We start from the raw sequence: 22,095 nt of genomic DNA, 5'->3' as shown, positions 1-22,095 counted from the left end.
ACAACAAACACCTGTGACAAGGGGTTTACCTATATAACGAACCTGCACGTGCACACTTGAACTTAAAAGAAAAGTTAAAGAATGGTAAAAATAAATAAATTGGGGAAATTTGTTTTTATTTCTTTTTTATTCCATCTTCTTAGTCCATCACTTGGCAAATAGAGGCCCACATACACCAAAGTTTAGCAGCATCATGGATGGCATCCCAGAGGAATCACAACACTGAGAGAGTTAGGCCTCAAGGACATTATTATCACAGAGTATATTTATTCTTTGGGGGCTTCTGTTATAACTGGAAAGACCAAAAGAACTTTGAGATGAGGAGGCTTTAGAGTTCATTAAAGAGTTTCTGCTTTTTGAGCAATCCCCTTTTTGCTGGGAGAAGACAATGAATTTCGATTGAGCAGGAGGAGGAAAGATGTTGAGTAGATTTTCAGAGGCAATTCAAAAATTATTAGTTGAGCATTCGCCCTGGACTGTATGTAATCTCTTTGTATCTGAGATGTAACTCCTGACCTCCATGAGCACAGAGTAGCAGCTGAATAAAGATGAATGTAATGAATGACCTTTAGGAAGTGCACTGAGCTGGTGAATATCGTTCAAGAAAGGACAGTCACTGTGTGTTTGCCTAGCAGGGCCGGCATGTAAAATTATGTTGGTTATTCAAATAAAATGACTGCCAGGCAAGCCGCAAGTCGATGTGAAATCCAAGTCATTTTCTGCTCAGGAAGCCAGTGGTTCCAGGATAGTTTTCATCCACTCAGAGCACGAATTACCTAATTCCCCCAAAAAATGAATTCCATGCTGGTGATAGGGCCTATAATTCATTACCAAAATAGAGAAGTGATCAAGACTGTGACAGGGAAGGCATAAGGAGGACAGTGTATCTAATCAGAACACAAGAGTTTCCAGTGAGAGGGGAGGGAATTTCATTCCATACTGAAAAGAAACAAGGAAGAGAGGCATAAAGAGTGCCATTCACTGTGCGTTTGCACCTCAAGGTATCTGGATGTTAGGTTAAAGGAGGGGTAAGCAGAGAGGCATACCCATGAGTGAGGTTGGAGTTGCAGAAACTGTTGCAGTGAACACGGGGAGAGAAAATGAGAATGATTAAAATGACACCTGAGATGGTCCTTGCAAACAAAGAGGCTATTTGGTGGGACTCTCTTCATCCTGCCTTCATTGATTTTTAGATAATATTTTGTTTCTCTTCTCCTAAGTGGTTCTTCATACATGCTATGAAGCAGATAATCACAGCTCCTACAGTGGGAAAAGGGCTGCCATTCTGCCATTTTGGTAAGAACTCCAAGAAGCTGAGAATGGAGGGTGAGGACAAGTGCTACAGAGAAACGTTCCCAGAGAAAAAGAAAATAGGTGTCTGGTTGGTTTCACCAGTGATATGGATTAGTGACTGCTGTCTATTTTATTTTGCCTCTCTAAAATAGGTGTGTTCATTGCCTTTTTCCTATCTCTTTTTGTCTTTTTTGTTTGATTTGTATAAAGCAGATACTGTGTGCCTTTTGTGCACATGTTGAGAGAGATTGCAAGTGATAATTTGTAGTCACCTTATAGACACCACATCCTGATTAGATAAGATACAGCACTTCATTCTGAGCCTGTTCCTGTTATAGCAATGTCTTCAGAGATTTCTTACAGGGTTAGTGTTGTTAGTATGTGGGAAGTATACAAGCCAGTTATGACTGAGTGGAACTAGTTGCCAAAGATGGCTCCTCATGACTACAGTCACAATAACGACAGCTTGTGGAGTCCTCTCCTTTTGATTAGGGCTCTCTGTGTGACTCAACTTGCTCAATGTAAAGTCATAGAAGTGGCACTGTCTGCCATTCAAAGGTAGGTCCTATAATGCCGTGCACTGTCTCCATGAGCCTTTTGGAAGGCTTTCTTTGCTGAAAGCCAATCACCATTTATTAAGTCCAAGAACCATGAGACTCTCCTGATTTGAACATATTCAAGGCATGAATGGAAAGGTGTGGTAGTGAAAGAGATAACCCACCAGTTTCTAGGTGTTCATCCAGCCCTAGTGTTGAGTTGGACAGGAGGGAAGCATCCTCTGAAATCACAGCCTAAAAGATTTCTCTGTAAACATGACTCCCATCACATGACCTACCACTCTCATGAGTTCAATAAACCTGTAAAGCTGGGTGAGATCAAAATCAATGATTGATTTTAGTCAATATGTGTTGGGAGGTTTGCTATGCTACAATTTGTCACTGGAACAGCAGCAAAGCAGGGTCTGCTCACTGTGTCCATGTACATGGACTGTGTCTATTCCGATAATAATCTACATGTTCTCTGATCTAAAACCATGACCTTTTATTTCCAAAGAGAAACCCCTGAATTCTGCACACATAAAATGGAAAAATCTTTGAATATTTGGAAATAAGAATAATTGAGATTCTTTAAGGAAAACACTGGGCTCCAATATTTCCCTACTACTTAGATTGAAAACTTCACAATGTGCCTACACAATAAGCATCCTGAGAACAATGAAAAAAATTAAGGAATTCCACACGATTTCCCTCAAGTTACAGGTTCTGCCCAAAGCCACTAGGTATACCTGTGTGGCTGTAAACAGCTACCTAACATTTCAGTGCGGTGAGTCATCTGACATTGGGTAAGGATTTTGGTTCAGACTGTCTGACATCAACTATGTACTATAGAAGAATGTTGTTTCTAATGTCTTCTTAGACATTCCAGGGACCTTGTCACTCACTCCCTTTGTCACAGGAAGGTTTATCCCCTTTGATTTCCTGATGCATCCCATAGAATGTTCTGGACTCTCTTGGGGACAACCACTTCCTCTTTTCCTCTCTTAAAGCAAGAACCAATCATGTGAGGTTTGGTGCTGTTTTAATGATCAGGTGTAGGGGAAGGGGTGAGGAGGGATTATTCTGTTAGCAGGCTCTGGGAATCCCATGGTCAGGTAGAAAGAGGGATTCCTCAACAATGAGGAGTCTGATCATCTCCCTCAATCGCTGATAAGCACTCTGGTCAGGGAGATATCTCTCAACACTTGCAGCATCTTCACAGATGCTGGCGGGAATCGATGGGCAAAGTTGTAAATGTGTTGGCCATTTACCATTACCTACAAGAGGAAAAATGCATCAGAAAGACAGTATGCCACCAAACAGGTTTTCAGCCCTTTCTCTTCTCTGCCCAATTACAAATAACCTTCCCCATGAAAACTCCTAGTTGCACAAGTGAACCTAGTAGACACACTTCTGTTTACACGCTACGTTTCGTGTCTATTTGAGACAGTTGCTCATTTTATTTCTAATGTTTTCTCTCATTCACCTAGTGAAGTTATACACCGTGTCACACAGTCTCTGTTTACTCGGCCTCCCTTCCAACCTGGAAGATCCCCATCACCAGGGACTGTGTCTCAGGAACTTGAGACCCTGCATCTCGCACAGGACCTGCCACAGGGTTAGTGCTAGACCATGTTCATTGAATGCATACTTTTCAGTTCCATGAACTGTGACTGCCTTTCACTACTGATGGCACAGTTCCTCTTTGGAGTAGCCGACATCTGAGGTGTTAGTGGCAAAGAATGAAACCCAGGTTCTTAGAAAGTTAAAGGAGGACAGGTCTTGTATAACATAGGATATTATCTTCAACAACTTTTAAGCATAGGAAAAGATCCCTCACTTGAATCTGAATAAGATGTGAATCTTTTGGCCTACTCATTAGAGAAAGCCAAAAAATATGGAAAGTATGGATATATTCCTTATATTGAGGCTATAGAGAAAGTCACCTTCTTAGTGTTAATTTTTCAAATTTAAAATTTACACATTTTTGAGCTGGTTTTTTCATTTTTTTTCTAATTATCTTCCAGTATAAGTATTGGGAAATTAGTAATGACAAGAGGATTGATTGACTATAAAACTTAATACAGCATCATTTGTGAGAGCAAAATACTGGAAACAACTTTAATGCCCAAAAAAGCGTCAAGTTCAATAATTTTGGGTAAACTTTTTAATGCAATATTATGCAGTCTTTAAAAACTGAAGCAGCACCATGGATTAATAATGTCTTCAAGATATATTCTTTGACAACAAATCAACTTAGTTGCTAAAGTGTAATGTGTAGAGCAACTTATACCAGGATTTGCTTAAAAACAAATGCAATCACAGACATATCTATATGCTTCCATAGGAAAAGATTTCCTCTGAAGGGCTGGGCAAGGTGGCTTACGCCTGTAATCCCAGTATTTTGGGAGGCCAAGGTGAGCAAATCACACAAGGTCGGGAGTTGAAGACAAGCCTGGCCAACATGGTGAAACTCTGCTTCTACTAAAAATACAAAAGTTAACCAGGTGTGATGGCATGCACCTGTAATTCCAGCTACTTGGGCGACTAAGGCAAGAGAATTGCTTGAATCTGGGTGGTGGAGTTTGCAATGAGCTGTGATCACACCACTGCTCTCCAACCTGGATGACAAAGTGAGACTCTGTCTCAAAAAAATAAAAAAATAAAAAGATTCTGAAGAAGAGCAGAACTCTAGTAATGCTGTTCTTATTAGTAGAATTGGGCCCAAAAGTGAAACATAATTTTTGAATGATTAAAACCACATTTTTCTTAAGTATATAGTATACATTCAGCTAAATGAAAATTTAAAAAATGGCATAAGTAGAAATGAGCACTATGGGAAAAGACAGAGGAGATTCTCCACTTTGGGGGAAATGGCAGGTGAGCCGACCTTGATCTAGGTAAGATTTGGGAAAGAGCTGAGGATGGCAGTGCAAGCAGAGGGTGCTCCGTGATGAAAACCTGAAACAGGAGTAGTTCTGGAAGATGGGCCCCAAGGGACCGGTGGCACCAGGTCAATAAAAGCTGCCTCCTGCTGTAGGAGCCCACAGAGCTCTGGTGCTGGAAGATCCTGAAGTACTCACCTTGTATTCTTTGTGACGCACATAGATGCACAGCTCAAATGGTTTGCCATCTTCAAAGGGTAAATAGTAGCATTTCTCCTCATACCTCCATATGCCAAACACACGACTGTTCACAACTGCAGGATGACCAAAGTGCAGTCAGAATTGGAAAGCAATATCTGAGTCCTCATCCATCCCAGTGTAGAAATTCACCTCCAGCTGTGGGTCCTTGCTGAGGTCAAAGCACACAGCATGTTGGGCAGGTCCCCCCATTGTGCAGACACACACTCGAAACACACACAAATCCCTTCCCCCCTTTACCCAGGGCAAAAAGTCTCCCTGATGATACTGCAGTCCTGGTCCCTGTGGGGATGCTTTAGCTCCTCGTGCTCCCAGGCAGGGCGATGCTGTGCTCCTCATCCCCAGACAAAAACTGAGTGCCAGTCAGTGACATGGGCCTATGACTTGTTCATTTCCTGAAAATTCTATGCCCTTTAATAAACAGCCACAACCCAAACCCACTGAGTGTTCTCCCCTAGGTTCCGCGGCTGGCCCACATGCAGTTTCTACAGGGCTCATGTCTGTTGCTGGAAGGTCTCGAGGGCCTGCACTTGCATGAGGCCTTCATTATGCCAACTAGACTTTTCCACATCACTCACACATAAGGTTAAACCCTTAGCAAATATTCTCCCTTCTCTCCTCCACCCCCTCCATTGGACCATGGAGTACTCACACGAAAGTGAGGATCGGTGTCCCTGTGATTATCACGCAGGAACCAACAGGCAAGGAAACAGGCAGTGTGTATGGTACCTGCCAGGTATGGAGAGTGAGTGAGAGCTAAAGGGTAAGGTGCAATCTCGCCTGTTGTAACAGATTCCCATGGTGCCGGAGGTTAGAGATCAAAGGTCAGACTCTGGGGCCTCTCCCCTTTCACCTGCCACAGTCAGGGCCCCATATTCCTGAAGATATGGTGGATCCATAGGTAAGAGCAATTGTTCAAGAGCCCGGATGCCTGGATTCCGGTCCTCATTTTGCCTTACACTAGCAGTGCAATCTTAGATCTATTACTTAACCTCTCCCTGCCTCAGTTTCCCCAGGACAAGGAAGAATATCAGGAATTCCTACTTTGTAGGGTGTTCTCAGTAATAGAGCAGTTAATACATGTGAAACTTTTACTCTAATCCCTGGCATGTGTAGGGTCTGTTAGGGGTGACCTAACAGAACAGGGGAGTCCTCCTGAAACACTGACCTGCCTTATTTTCAACTCGGAAAATGAAAACAAGGCTTGAGGGTGAAAGAATTTAAAAATTCACTCTGGTGAGAAACAACACTTGTTGCAAGAGAAAGGGAAATGACGAAAGAACAGGAAACCCCTGTGTGTGGGATGTACATGCATCACAATCATCAAGGGCAATGGACATCCTTCCCAGAAGCGGCACACTTTACTGACAGCACAGCCCCAGTACTTGCACAAATGAAGCCTGTGGGTCAGGGACATAACTGGAGGGAATGATTGATTTCTACAACGACTGCAAGTGGTTGATGATTTTTCTGTATTTTTGAGATAGGGTCTTGCTCTGTCACCCAGGCTGACATGCAGTGGTGCAATCACAGCTCACTGAAATGTCGAACTCCTGGACTGCAGTGATCCTCACACATCTGCCCCCTCTTGTGTAGCTGGGGTGAAAGGTGCCTGCCACTCTGCCAGTCAGATATTTAAAGATTTTTAAAGAAAGCGTCTCACTATGATGCCCAGACTGGTCTCAAACTTCTGGCCTCAAGTTACCCTCCCATCTTTGCCTCCCAAATTGGTGGGATTATAGTCATGAACCAGTGAACCCAGCTGCTTTGTTGAGTAATGTCCACAGTAAGCGCTGTCTGAATTCAGACAGAGCTTGTTCTTTCATGAGTGGAGGAACAAGTTTAGTCTCAGTTCAGACAGAGCTTACAGTGGATATTTTGCTTGATTCTGTCTCTGAAACCACGACCTCTAATATTCTTCTCTGGCAAATCAGTATCTTCACACTCTCCTGTTCCACGATGGGAAGAACAGGCTGGGCTAGGGACAGGGAAGCTGAGCCTGGGAGGCAAAAGCCACTGATCACTCTGTGCAGTCCCCACCTGAGGAACCATCACCCCCATAATCTGCATTCCTCTTCCCCACTCTTACTGGGAAGAGACATCTACTGATGACACATTTCGCTCTCATAAGTGATCTGAAACGAGTCCTCGGTAACTCACAATCCCCAAGATCCCCACCAGTTAAGCCACTTGGGATCCACATTGCCACACATGAAAAGACACACAGCTGCTTCATCAAAGGTGCTGCTGTGTGGAGAGGAACCTTCACATGCACAGAAGGCCATGTGCATGTTTTCCCTTCAATACCCAGTCACATCCCAGCACACACACCCACAGTTACACAGAGCCATGCCACTCACTGAGTTACACACACTTGCTCACTGCGCACATAAAGATGGCCATGCACTGGTCTGGCTGTGCTCACACACACTCATCACAGACAGGAAGACAAAGCACACTCACTCCTACACTCACTCACACACCTGCCCGTTCTGGTGGGTCATCCGCCTCCCACCTAAAGTCACTTAATCTCAGCAGAGTTCAGTCTCATCAGACACCACCACACCCTCACAGAGGGTTATACTGGTCCAGGGTCCACAGCCCGCACCCACAATCATCTCAGATACCACAGCCTCAGGGTTTCTCTTCTACACACCCACAACTCTCCGTAATGCATTCACAGTAGGAATGCTCATATTTTCAACTCAGAAAACCTCCCCTGTTTCTTTCTTGGTTTATGTGACTTGAGATTATTGAAGGCTGTGCCTTTTCAACTCACGGGTAGTGATGACATTGTTCTCTCCTTCTGGGCGGCTCTTCGGAATTGTGTCCAGTCTTCTGTGTGAATCTCTGAGTGGGATCATTTAAATGCTGCAACTCAGAGATGCCCTCTGGCTTCATGCCAGATTCCAAGCCCCTCGCAGCAAGCTTTCCATGCAGCAGGAGAAAGACTCAGGTGTCAGAAAGAAACTCTGTCACAACCATAGATGTTTGCAGGTCTGTGTCTGTAATGCAGCAGAAATGACAGTGGCAGAGGTACCAGGCTGTGGATTGAGTTACCAGGGAAATGCATAGATAAGGATGATGGAGTGAGGGGTAGTGATTGTAAAGCCCAGCCTTTGTGCCTCTCAAGCCTTTTCTCCATTACGCAGAATCTAGCCAGAAGGTGTACATTTCCTCAATTTGTACAATGACTAAAAATAAAAAATTGGGAATTTTGGTAAAAGACGTTAGACCTAGAAGGTAATTCTTCTCTTTGCCTTTAAAGGTTCTGGGAGGGCCTTTAAAGGTCAGATCCTTTTGACCTTGATCCTCAGGAGGATCTGGGGAGAGAAGTAGAGATAGTTCTTGCATGAACCTGCCTCACACTAGGCCCCTTGGATCTGCCAGGTGAGGGTCACTCTCATCTGTCTGTCACATACCTGGGCTCTAGCTACATTCTCTGCTTTGTCTTGGAGTCCATGTAAAACAAAGTTTCAGAGATATTGTTTCTCCTGCAGATTCTGGGAGAAAGGTGAGATTGTTTTTTTTTCTTTTTTCTTTTTTTTTTTTTTTTACTTTTATTATAGGTTCAGGGGTACATATGCAGATAAAGTCATGTCATCAGGTTTGTGGTACATATGATTTCTTCACCTGGGTACTAAGCGTAGTACCCAATAGTTATTTTCTCGGCTCCTATCCCACATTTTACCCTCCACCCTCAAGTAGGCTTCTGTGTGTGTTGTTCCCCTATTGGTGACCATGAGTCTCATCATTTAGTTCACAATTATAAGTGAGAACATGCAGTATTTGGTTTTCTGTTCCTGCATTAGTTTGCTAAAAATAATGGCCTCCAGCTCCATCCATGTTCCTGCAAAAGACATGATCTCATTCTTTTTTAGGGCTTCATAGTATTCCATTGTGTATATGTATCACATTATCTGTATCCAATCTGTCCTTGATGGCGTTTGGGTTCATTCCATGTCTTTGCTATTGTGCACAGTGTTGCAATCAACATTCATATGCATATGTCTTTAAGGCAGAATAATTTCTTTTCTTCTGTGTATACAGTAGTGTATACACCATTCCCAGTAATGGGATTGCGGGGTTTAATGGTAGTTCTATTATAAGCTCTTTGAGGAATTACCACACTGCTTTCCACAATGGGTGAACTAATTTACACTGCCACCAATAATGTGTAAGTGCTCCTTTTTCTCCACACCCTTGCCAGCATCTGTCCTTTTTTGACTTTTTAAGAAGAGCCATTCTGACTGGTGTGAGATGGTATCTCATTGTAGTTTTGATTTTCATTTCTCTAATGTTCAGTGATATTGAGCTTTTATTATATACTTGTTGGCCACCTGTATGTCTACTTTTGAGAAGCGTTTGCCATCTCTACTAAAAATACAAAATATTAGCCGGGCTGGTGGCGGGCGCCTGTAGTCCCAGCTACTCAGGAGGCTGAGGCAGGAGAATGGCATGAACATGGGAGGCAGAGCTTGCAGTGAGCCAAGATCACGCCACTGCACTCCAGCCTGGGGGACAGAGTGAGACTCCATCTCAGAAAAAGAAAAGAAAAGAAAAGTATCTGTTCCTGTCTTTGCTCGCCTTTTGTTGTTATTGTTTTAAGACAGGTCTCACTCTGACACTCAGGCTGGAGTGGTGTGGCACCATCTCGGCTCACTGCAACCTCTGGCTCCTGGGCTCAGGTGATCCTCCCAGCTCAGTATCCTGAGTAGCTGGTACTGCATACCAGCTGTGCAGACCTCACCTAAGGGACCAGCACTCCCATAGTCTGTATTCCTCTTCCCCACACTTATTGGAAAGAGACACCTAACGGATCATACATTCTGCCTTTAAATTGTTCTTTTTGCCTTTAAAGATTCTAGGACAGCACTGACCTTGATCCTCAGGATGATCTGGGGGAGAGGTAGAGAACGTCCTTGCATGAACCTGCCCCACGCTAAGCCCTTTGGCTCTATCAGGTGAGGGCTGCTCTCATCTGTCTGTCCCACACCTGGACTCTGGCAATACTCTCTCCTTTCTCTTGATGTCCATGTGAATCAAACTTTCAGAGACACTGTTTCTCCTGCAGATTCCAGAAGAAAGATGAGATTGGTTTTTTCTTTGTTTTTTAAACGTTTATTTTATGTTCAGGGGTACATGTGCAGGGAAACTCATGTCATGAGGGTTTGCGGTAAAGATTATTTCACATCCAGGTACTAAGCCTAGTACCCAATAGTTATTTTTTCTGCTCCTGTCTCACCTTTTACCCTCCACCCTTAAGTAGGCCTCAGTGTGTGTTGTTTCCCTCTTGGTATGCATGGGCCTCATCATTTAGCTCACACTTCTAAGTGAGAACACGCAGTATTTTGTTTTTCATTTCCACATTGGTTCACTAAGGTTAATGACCTCCAATTCCATCCATGTTCCTGCAAAAGTCATAATCTCATTCTTTTTTGAGGCTGCATAGTATTCTATGGTGTGTATGTACCACATTTTCTCTACCCAGTCTGTCCTTTATGGGCATTTAGGTTGATTCCATGTTTTTGCTATTGTGCATACTGTTGTAATAAATGTTCATGTGCACGTCTTTGTGGTAGAATGATTTATATTCTTCTGGGTATATACCCAGTGATGGGATAGCTGGGTTGAATGGTAGTTCTATTTTAGCCATTCGAAGAACCATCACATTTCTTTCCACAATGATTAAACTAATTTACACTGCCACCAACAATGTGTAAGTGTACCCTTTTCTTCACAAGCTTGCCAGTTCCTGTTATTTTTTGACTTTTGAATACTAGCCATTCTGACTGGTAAGAGATGGTATCTCATGGTGGTTTTGATTTGCATTTTTCTAACATTCAGGGCTGTTGAGCTTCTTTTCATATGCTTGTTGGCCACATGTATGTCTTCTTTTAAGAAGTGTCTGTTCCTGTTCTTTGTCTACTTTTTTTGAGACAGGGTTTTACTCTGACACCCAGGCTGAAGTGCAGTGGTGAAATCTCGTCTCACTGCAACCTCTGCCTGGGCTCAGGCGATCCTCCCAGCTCAGCTTCCTGAGTACCTGAGATTACAGGTGCCTGAGACAAGACTCGGCTAATTTTTCTATTTTTCATAGAGATAGGGTTTTGCCATGTTGCCAAAGCTGGTCTTGAACTTCTGGACTCAAGCAATCCACCTGCGTTAGCCACCCAAAGTGCTGGAATTACAAGCGTGAGCCACTGCGCCTAGCCCTTTGCCCCCTTTTTTATGGGGTTGTTTGTTCTTTTCTTGTAAAATTGTTAAAGTTCCTTATAGAAGCTAGATATTAGACAGTTTTCAGATACATAATTTGCAAATATTTTCTCCTATTCTGTAGGTTGTTTGTTGACTCTGTTGATAGGTTCTGCTGTTGTGCAGAAGCTCTTTAATTTAAATTGATCCATTTGCCCATTTTTGCTTTTCTTGTTATTGCTTTTGGCATCTTTGTCATGAATCTTTTGCCTACTTCTACATTCGGAATGGTACTGCCTAGGTAGACTTCCAGCGTTTTTATAGTTTTGGGTTTTACATTTAAGTCTCACCCATCTTGAGTTGATTTTTCTATATAATGCAAGAAAGTGGTTCAGGTTAAATCATCTGCACGTGGCTAGCTAGTTATCCAAAAATTATTTCCTGAATAGGAAGTCCTTTTTCCATTGCTTGTTTGGTCAACTTTGTTGAAGATCAGATGGCTGTAGTTGTGGGACCTTACTTCTTGCCTCTCTTTTCTGTTCCATTGGTCTATGTGTCTGTTTTTGTGCAAGTACTATGCTGTTAGGTTACTCTGGCCCTGTAGTGCAGCTTGAAGTTGGGTAATGTGATGCTTCCAGCTTTGTTCTTTTTGCTTTGAAATATCTTTTTTATTCAACCCCCTTGGTTCCATATTCACTTTTAAATAGATTTTTCTAATTCTGTGAAGAATGTTATTGATAGTTCAATAGGAATATCATTGAATCTGTACATTTCTTTGGGCAATGTGGTTGTGTTAATGATAATTATTCTTGCTATCCATGAGCATGGAATGTTTTTCCATTTGTTTGGGTCATCTCTACTTTTTTAAGCAGTGTTTTGTAATTCTCATTGTAACAATCTTTCACCTCCCAGTTAGCTACATCCCTAGATATTCTATTCTTTTTATGGCAGTTGTGAATGGAATTGCATTCTTGATTTGGCCCTATGGTTCACTGTCTTTGGCATATAGGAATTCTAGTGATTTTTGCACATTGATTTTGTATCCTGAAACTTTGCGAAAGTTGTTTACCAGCTTAATGATTGGGCGGAAACTGTGAGGTTTTCTAGATATAGAATCATATCTCTAAACATGGATGGTTCAACCTCGTTTTCTATTTGGACGCCATTTGTTTCTTTCTCTTGCTGAACTCTCTGGCTGGTACTTCAAATATTATGCTGAATAAAAATGGTGATAGAGGGCATTGCAGAAATTGTGGTTTGAAAATCCAAATTCAATTCCTGCTCCATATATCATGCATATTTTGAGCTGCAATTTATCAAATACAAAACAAAACAAAAAATTTATTTCCTAGTTCTGTTTTGTTGGCCCCTCACTTGGCAATACAGGCCTAGAAGCACCAGTGCTCAGCACCACGGACAGCACCCCAGAGGAAACAGCTTTGGTGGACTTACGCATCAAGGACATTTTCAAAGACTAGACTTATTCTTTCGGGGCTTTCAGCAAAAACTGAAAAGCCCTACAGACCTTTCAGAAGGCAAGGCTTTAGAGTCCAAGAATAACCTTCCATGTTTTCAGCAATGCTATATTTAGTGGGAATGCTGTATTTAGTGAATTTAAGTTGAGGAGCATGAAAAAGATGTTGAGTAGGTCCCCAAAGGCAAATCAAAACTTGTTTGTTGAACATTGCTTCCTGGTCTCTATGTGTAATCTTTTTATCTGAGACATCACTCCTGGCTACCATGAGCACAGGATAGTAGGTAGTATAAAGATGAGTGTAACAAATGGCCTATGCGAACTGAACTAAGCTGGTGAATATCAGTTAAGAAAAGGCAGTCACTGTGTGTTTGTCTAGCAGAGGCAGCATGTAGGACCCTGTAGGTTATTCAAATAAAATGGAATCATCCAGGGACATATAGATATGAAATTAAACTCATGTTCTGCTCAGAAATTCATGGGTTCTGGCCAGGTGCAGTGGCTCACGCCTGTAATCCCAGCACTTTGGGAGGCCGAGGAGGGTGGATCACCAGAGGTCAGTAATTCGAGACCAACCTGGCCAACATGGTGAAACCCCTTCTCTACTAAAAATACAAAAATTAGGCAGGCATGGTGGCAGATGCCTCTAATCCCAGCTACTTGGGAGGTTGAGGCAGGAGAATCACTTGAAACTGGAAGGTGGAGTTTGCAGTGACCCGAGATCACAACACTGCACTCCAGCCTGGGCAACAAGAGTGAAACTCCTTCTCAAAAAAAAAAAAAAAATTCATGGGTTATGGGTTCCAAGATAGTCTTAATCCACTCTGAGCAAGAATTCCCTAATTGCCCAAAAATGACTTCCATGCTGGTGAGGAGGCCTATGCTCCATCATCAATATAGAGAAGTGACCAAAACTGTGAGTGGGATGATACAAGGAGGTGAGTGTACCTAACAAGAACCTGAGACTTTCCACTGAGAGGGGAGAAAATTTCAGTTTATACTGGAAAGAAACAAAAAAGAGATGCATGAATGTGTTATTTACTGTGCATTGACACCTCAAGGTAACTGGATGTTAGGTTAAAGGAGGGCAAGGAGAGAGGCATACCTATGAGTAAGGTTGCTGTTGAACAAGCTGCGGCAATGAACATGGGAAGACAGGATGAGGATGATCAAAATGATGCCTGATATGGGCCCTGCTGACAAAGAAGTTATTTGATGAGACCCTCTTCAATCTGCATTGTTTGGCTTTTAGGTAATTTGCTGTTTATCTTCTCCTAAGTGGTTCTCTTTTTGTGCTATGAACCAGATGACCACAGCTCTTGTATCGAGAAAAGGGCTGTCATTGTGCCATCTTGGTAGGAGTTCCAAGAAACTGACAATAGATGATGGAGCCAATTGTTGCAGAACACCATTTTCAGAGAAGATGAAAATAGGGTCCAATAATGTGGATGAGTGACTGCTGCCTATTTTCTTTTTTATTCTTGTTTGTTTTTATTTGTTTCTTTGTTTTAATCTCTATTCATGTTTAATGTGCTAGCACAGTTTCTTTCATTGGGTGTAAGTCTTGCATATCAATTCAAGGAAGATCACTTAGTCCAACTTAATGAAAAATATATCCTTTAAGTACTTATGGGAACACAAACGACACATATCAAGACAGTATTTTTGGATAAGGCCATGCTGGTTTGAGCAGATGTAACAAGAGTGAGAACCCTGGCTGAATTTTCATGGATAGCTCCAGTAGAGCTATTGGTGACCCATCTTGCTTTCAGGGTGCTGTTTATTATTTTTTGCCCTTCTAAAATAGGTGTGTCCACTGCATTTTCCTATATCTGTTTCAGTCTTGTATGTTTGATTTGTATAGGGCAGATAATGTATTCATTTAGTGCATATGTTGAGAGAAAGTGCACCTGATAATTTGTAGTCACCTCATGGACACCAGATCCTGATTAAATGATAAGACACTAAACTTCAATCTGAGCCTGTTTCTGTAATCATATTGCATTCAGTGGTTCCTTACAGGATAGTGTTTTTGGAATATGGGAAGCATTTAAGCCACTGAGGAATGAGTGGAAATAGTTGCCAAAAATGCTCCCTCATGACAACAGGTCAAAATAACCACAGCTTATGGAATCCCCACCCTTTGATTTGGGCTGTCTGTATAGCTCACTTTGATCAATATAATGTCACAGTACTGATACTGTCTGCCTTTCAAAGCTAGGTCCTATGATGCCTTGCACCTTCTTCCTGAGCATTTTGCAAAGCTTTCTTTAGTGGAAGCCAATCATAATTCATTATGTCTAAGAACCATGAGACTGTCATGATTTGAGAAAATTCAAGGCATGAATGGGGAGGTGAAGTAGGGAATAAAATAACCAGCCAGCCACCAGGTGTTCACCCAGCTCTAGTCCTGGGTCAGACATCAGTGAAGCATCCTCTGGATTCCCAGCCTAAAAGATGCTTCAGAAAACATGACTCTCACCACATGATCTACCACTCACATGAGTCCAGTTAACTGAGAAAGGTCAGAATAAATGATTTCTCTAAGCCAACACGTGTTGGGAGGTTTGCTGTGCTACAATGCCTAGTGAAACAGCTGCTCACTGTGTCCATTTGTATGAATTCTGCCCATCCCAACAATAAACTACATATTTTCTGGTCTTAAACCATGACCATTTGTTTCCAAATAGAAATCTAAGGATTCTGCCACATACATCAGAAAAACCTCACAATTATCTTTAAACATCAACATTTGAGGTTCTTTAAGAGAAATTTTTGGGCTCCTGTGATTCTCTAACTATTGTTTGGATTAAAATTTTCACGTCAGAAATGTGTCTCTTTTTAAAGGTCCTGCATGGCAGTCTTTACAGACCAAAGCACCATGTTTATACACAATAAATATCCTGAGAACAATGGAAGGAATTAGGAAATTCCACCAGATTGTCCTCAAGTTACAAAATTTCTTCCCTGAGTTACACTTGTGTGGCTGTAAACAGCTACCAAACATTTCAGTGCAGTGACTCATCTGAGATTAAGGATTTTGTTTCAGAGTCTCTGATGTCAACAATGTGATATAGAAGGATGTTGTACCTAATGTCTTCTCAGACATTCCAGGGACCTTGTCACTCACTCCTGAAGTCACACGAAGGTTTATCCTTTTTGATTTCTTGATGCCTCTCATAGAATTCCTTGGGCCTTCTTGGGAATGACCACTTTCTCTTTCTCCCTTAAAGCAAGAACCAAACAAATCCTCGGTAGTTTGGTGATGTTTTAATGACCAAGTGGAGCAGAAACAGTGAGGAGAGATCATGCTGTTAGTAGGCTCTGGAAATCCTATGGTCACATAGAAAGAGGGATTCCTCAACAATGAGGAGTGTGATCATCTGCCTCAATTGCAGACAGACATTGAGGTCAGGGAGACATCTCTTCACACCTGTACCATCTTCACAGAACATGGTGGGAGTTATGGACAAAGCTGCAACAGTGTTGGCTATTTATTATTACCTACAAAAGGAAAAATGCATTAGAAAGACAGTGTGCCACCAAACAAGCTTTCAGCCTCCTCTTTATTCTGTCCTAGTACCTACAACATCCCATGAGAAAACTCCTAGTTATATAACTGAACTCAAAACACACACTTCTGTTTGCAGATCAACTTTTGTACCTATTTGAGACAGTTGTTTGCTTTATTTCTAATTTTTCCTCTCATACTTCCAGCAAGGCTGGTCTGTGTTTGCTCAGCCTCTCCTCTAGCCTGGAAAACCCCCATGGCTAGTGACTCTGTTTCATGAACTTGAATCCCTGCATTTTGTACAGGGGTCCACACAGGATTAACGCTAGACTATATTCACTGAATGCATATCTTTCGGTTTTATGAACTCTGACTGCCACTCACTGCTGATGGCCCAGTTTCTCTTTGGAGTTACCTAGATCTGGGCTGGTGTTGGCCAAGAATAAATCTCAAGTGTTTTTGGAGAGGTAGAATTGGACAAGTGTTGCAAAACATAAGATATCATTTTAAACAGCTTCTAAGCATAGATAAAGATCCCTCACTTGAATCTGAATAAAATGTGAATCTTTTGGCGTTTGCCCTACACGTTAGAAAGAGCCAGAACATTTGGACATATTCTTTACTACTAAGGCTGTAAAGTAACCTTCTAGGTGTCAATTTGTTAAATTTAAAATGCACACATTTTTGAACCTGTTATTTCATTTCTTTCTGATTATTTTTCAACATAAGTAAGGGAGGTGGATAATGACAAAAGAATTTACTAGAAATCTTATTATGGCACCATTTGTGAGAGCAAAATATTGGAAATAACCTCAATGCCCATCAAAAGAGTCAAGGTCAATAATTTTGGGTAATTGTTCTAATGCAACATTATGCAATCTTTAAAAATTGAGGCAGCACCATTAATAGATGATGTCTTCAAGATATATATTTTTAACAACAAATTAACTCAGTTCCTAAAGTGTAATGTTTAGAGCAATGTATACTAGGATTTTCTTAAAAACAAATGAAATTATATACCTATATGCTTCCATAAGCAACGATTTCCTGTGGAAGGAGAACAGAGCACTGGTAATGTTCTCAGGAGTAAGATTGGGTCCAGGAATGAGACAGACTTAATTTTTTATTGACTAAAACAATTTTATTTTTATTAATATTGTATTCATTCAGCGAAGTGAAAAATTTAAATAACAGCATAAGTGGAAATGACCACAATGGGAAAAGATAGAGGAGATTCTCCACCTTGGGGGAAATGCGAGGTGAGCTGATATTGACCCTGGTCAGATTTGGGAAAAGAGCTGAGGATGATGGTGCAAGCAGAGGGTTTTGATGAAAAGCCCAAAGCAAAACTAGTTATGGGAGATGGGTCCAGAAGGACTATTGGGGCCAAGCCAGGGAGAGCTGCCTCCTGCTCTGGGAGCCCATGTAGGGCTGGGTACTGGGAGCTCCTAGGGCACTCACCTGGTACTCATTGTCCAGCACCAAGATGCTCAGATCAAATGGCTTGCCATCCTAAAAAGGCACATTGTGGCATCTCCCCTCACACTTCCAGGCCCTACACACATGGCTGTCAATGACCAGACAATGGCCAAAGTGCACTCAGAAATGGAAGGCGATGTCTGAGTCCTCATTTGTCCCAGTGTAGAATTCCACCTGCAGCTCTGGGTCATTGCTGAGGGCAAAGCACACAGAGTGTTGGGCAAGCCCCTCCCCCTCATGGGGCACACACTCAACACACACACATCCCTTCCCCCCTTTCCCCAAAGCAGAAAGCAGGCTCCCTGGTAATACTGCAGGCCTGGTTTCTGTGGGGCTGTTTTAGCACCTCATTCCCCCAGGTGGGGACATGCTCTGTCACTCATCACAAGATGGAAACTGAGCCACAGTCACTGACCTGAGCTATTACTTGCCCATTCTTTGAAAAGTCTATGCCCCTTGATAATGAGCCACATCCCCAATCCCTGAGTGTCCTCCTCCCCTAGGCCACATGACTGGCCCAGAGTGCAGCCACTGCAGGTTTCATGCCTGGTGCTGGAGGGTCTCCAGGACCTGCAACTGCATGGCGCCTTTATCATGCCAACTAGACATTTCCACATCACTCACATGAGGCCACTTTCTGAGTAAATATTCTCCCTTCTTTTCCACCCCTGTGCCATGGACCATGGAGTACTCACAAAAAAGGGAGGATCGGTGTCCCTGTGATTGTCATGGCAGAATCAATGGACAAGGACACAGGCATTGTGTGGGGCACCTGCTAGGGGACTGAGAGTGGGTGAGAGGGGCCTGGCCAGGTGCGGCCTCCCCTTTTGTAACAGATTCCCATGATGCAGAAGGTTAGAGATCAACAGGCAAACAGTGAGGACTTCTCTTTTTCACCCTATCACAGTCAGAACTCCTTATTCCTGAAGACATGAGGGTCCCATAGTTAGGAACAAGGATTCAGGAGCCAGGCTGCCTGGATTCCAGTCCTGATTCTGCCTCTTACTGGAAGTGCCATCTTAGATCTATTACTTGAATGCTGCCTACCTTAGTTTCCCAGGTACAAGGAGGATTATTTAAAACTCTTATTTTTCTTTGCTTTCTTTACTTTTTACTTTTTTGTCTTTATTAGAAATTCTTACTTTGTAGGGTGATTTTAGTAATAGAGGAGTTAATATGTGTAAAACCTTTAGCCTAATCCCTAGTGTGTACAGGGCTTTTTGGGGGTGACCTAACAGAATGGATTGGGTCCTTGTGGAACATTGACCTGAGATCAATTTCAACTCTGAAACTGTGAAAACTAGACTTGACGATGTAACAGTAGAGAAATTCACTCCAATAAGAAGCAACACTTGTTGAAAGAGAGAGGGAAATTGAAAAAGAACAGAAAACCCCTGTGTGTGGGATGCACATGCATCACAATCATCAAGGGCAATGGACGTCCTTTCCAGAAGTTGTAAAAATCTTGAGGACACAGCCCCAGCACTTGGACAAATGAAGACTGTGGGTCAGGGAAGTAATTAGAGAGAAACTACAAGTGGAAAATTTTTCTTCCTTTTTGAAACATGGTCTCACTCTGTCACCCAGGCTGACGTGCAGTGGTGCACCCATAGCTCACTGAAGCCTCGAACACTTGTGCTGAAGGGATCCTCATGCATTGGCCCCATGAGTAGCTGTGATGAAAGAGGCCCACCACAATGCCTGTCTGATACTTAAAGTTTTTGTAAACACAGCGTCTCACTATGTTGCCCAGGCTGGTCTCAAACTCCTGGCCTCAAGTTATTTTCCCATCTTTACCTGACAATGTGGGGGATTATGGGCATGAGCCAGTGAACCCAGCTGCTTTGATGATTAACATCCACTGTAAACTGTCTGAACTGAGGCTACGCTTGTTCCTTCCTGGTTTAGGGTGATTTAGTATTCGAAACCACAGCCTCTAATGCTCTTCCTTAGAGAGCCAGGATCTGCACACTCTCCAGATCCACAATAAGAAGGGCAGGTTTTGGTGGGGGACAGGAAGAGACATGAGGCTGAAAGACAGGAGATGGTGGTCACTGTGTGCAGAACCTACCTGAGGAAACATCACTCCAATTATCCGCTTTCCTCTTTCCCACTCTGCTTGGGAAGAGGCATCTAGAGAGCACGCGTTCTGCTCTCATTAATGCTCACAAATGAGTCATAGGTAACTCACAGTCCCCAAGATTCACACCCAGTCTGCCACCCGGCATCCACATTGACACACATGGGAAGATGCACAGCTGCTTCATCAGAGGCCCTGTTGTGTGAGGAGGAAACTTGACATGCACAGAAGGCCACATGCATGTTCCCAGTTCAACACCCAGTCGTATCCCAGCACTCACACACACCCATAGTCACACAGAGTCACCCCACTCACTGAGTCACAAATGCTTGCTCGCTGTGCCTATAAAGATTCTCATGCATTGGTCTGGCCTTGCTCACACACACACTCACATCACAGTCAGGAAGACAAAACACAGTCACCCTTTTACACTCAGGCACATCCCACCCATCCTGGTGGGCTATCAACTTCTCACCTAAAGTCACATCATCTCAGCAGAATTCACTCTCATCAGACACCATCACACCCTCACAGAAGGTTACACTGGTCCAGGGTCCACACCTGACACCATACAACATCTCAGACACCATAGCCCCAGGGTATCAGAAACAGACTCAGTCACAACCACACTTGTTTGCAAGCCTGTGTCTGTGATGCAGCAGAAGTGACAGTGGAGAAGACACCGGGGGAGGAAGGGTTCACCAGGGAAATGCACAGATAAGGATGATGGAGTGAGGATGAGGGTGAGGGGTTGTGAAGTCCAGCCCCCATGCCTCTCATTAAGCCTTCTCTCCACTGTGCAGAATATACATTTCCTAATTTTCCTAATTTGTACAATGGTAAAAATAGTGAGGATTTTGGTGAAAATCATTTGCCCTGGAAGGTAACCCTTCTTTTGGTCTAGATGTTCTGGGAGAACACTGGTCTTGATCCTAAGCAGGACCTATGGAGGGAGGTAGAGAAAGCCCTTGTGTCCCCCTGATCCCACACTGGTCCCCTTGGCTCTGCCAGGTGAGGGCTGTTCCCATCTGCCTCTCATACCTGGGCTCTACCTGCACCCTTTTCTTTTCTCTGAGTGTCCATGGGAATCCAAATTTTCAGAGACACACTTTCTCCTGCAGATTTGTGGATAAAGTTGAGATTCTTAAGTCTAGTTATTGGTTATTTGTTTTTTAGTTCCAGACCTGTGTGAGGACAGGTGCAGGTACAGGTGATTGGACTTGAGTCACAATGCAGTCTTCTTCACCTGGGGTGGAGGACTCAGGACCCCTCCTCAAGTTCTTTTCGTGATGAAAGGAAGCATCCTTAAAACCTATATTAGATTTCAAATGTGGAGTGAATTAGAATTTCCTCCCGTCCTTCCTTCCTTCTCCCTCTTATTTCATTTTTCTCTTCACTTTTTTTGTCAAGGAATTCAAACCATTTTTAGAAACAATTGATCCCAGTTGCCAAAGATCTGTATATTATGATGAGTAACCTTTTTAATGAACTGCCATAATATTTTCCACAGCAGCCATGTTATCTTACACTCCAAACAGCAGTGTTCAAGGGTTCCAGTTTATTTATGTCCTCACACTTATTAGTTTTCATTTTTTAAATAATAGCTATTCTAGTGAGTGTGAAGTGGTATCTCACAATGATTTTGATTTTCATTTCCCTAATGACTCATGATGTTGGTTATCTTTTCATATGCCTATTGGTCCTTTGTCACTTATTTTTAATTTTTGTGGGTACATAGTTGGTGTGCACATTTAATGGGTACATAAAGTATGATACAGGCATGCAAATAATCGCATCATGGAGAATGGGGCATCCATCCCCTCAAACATTTATTCTTTCTGTTGCAAACAATCCAATGACAGTTGTTTCTGTGTTTTAAAATGTAAATGTAAGTTGCTATTGACTATAGTCACCTTGTGTGCTGTCAAATAGGTAATATTGTTTATTTCTTCTATCTTGTGTGCCAATTAATCATCATCACCTCCCACCTCCCCCTCCACTACTTTTCCTAGCCTCTAGTAACCATTTTTCTACTGTATAATAGGTCCATGAGTTCAATTGTTTTCATTTTTAGAGTACACAAATAAGTGAGAATTTATGATGTTTGTCTTTCTGTGCCTGACTTATTTCACTTAAAATAATGATCTTGAGTTCCATGCGTGTTGTTGCAAATGGTAGAATCTAATTTTTTATGGCAGAATAGTACTCCACTCTGTATATATACCACATTTTCTTTATCCATTGATGAAAACTTAGGTTGTTTCCAAATCTTGGCCATTGTGAGCAGTGCTGCAACTAACGTAGGAGTGCAGATATCTCCTCAATATACTGATTTATCCCTTTGGGTTTATACCTGGCAATAGGATTGCTGGATTATATGATAC

At 42.5% G+C, this 22,095-nt stretch overlaps 1 protein-coding gene and 1 pseudogene across 1 annotated transcript; both read right to left on the bottom strand.

Moving 5' to 3' along the window:
- Positions 1–2,989: 2,989 nt before the first annotated feature.
- LOC100438706 (placental protein 13-like) lies at positions 2,990–7,766 on the bottom strand. The gene is given in 4 exon segments (XM_009232588.2): positions 2,990–3,106; positions 4,913–5,123; positions 5,625–5,701; positions 7,752–7,766. Coding segments are annotated over 4 exon segments (420 nt in total).
- A 6,312-nt stretch (positions 7,767–14,078) lies between these two features.
- On the bottom strand, positions 14,079–14,402 carry LOC112130120 (small ribosomal subunit protein uS14-like; annotated as a pseudogene).
- Between the last annotated feature and the right edge of the window lie 7,693 nt (positions 14,403–22,095).

This window comes from Pongo abelii, chromosome 20 (genome assembly GCF_028885655.2).
Source record: "Pongo abelii isolate AG06213 chromosome 20, NHGRI_mPonAbe1-v2.0_pri, whole genome shotgun sequence".
NCBI lineage: Eukaryota > Metazoa > Chordata > Mammalia > Primates > Hominidae > Pongo > Pongo abelii.
The sequence above is the reverse complement of the archived record's forward strand: the minus strand, read 5'-3'. Positions and strand labels throughout refer to the sequence as shown.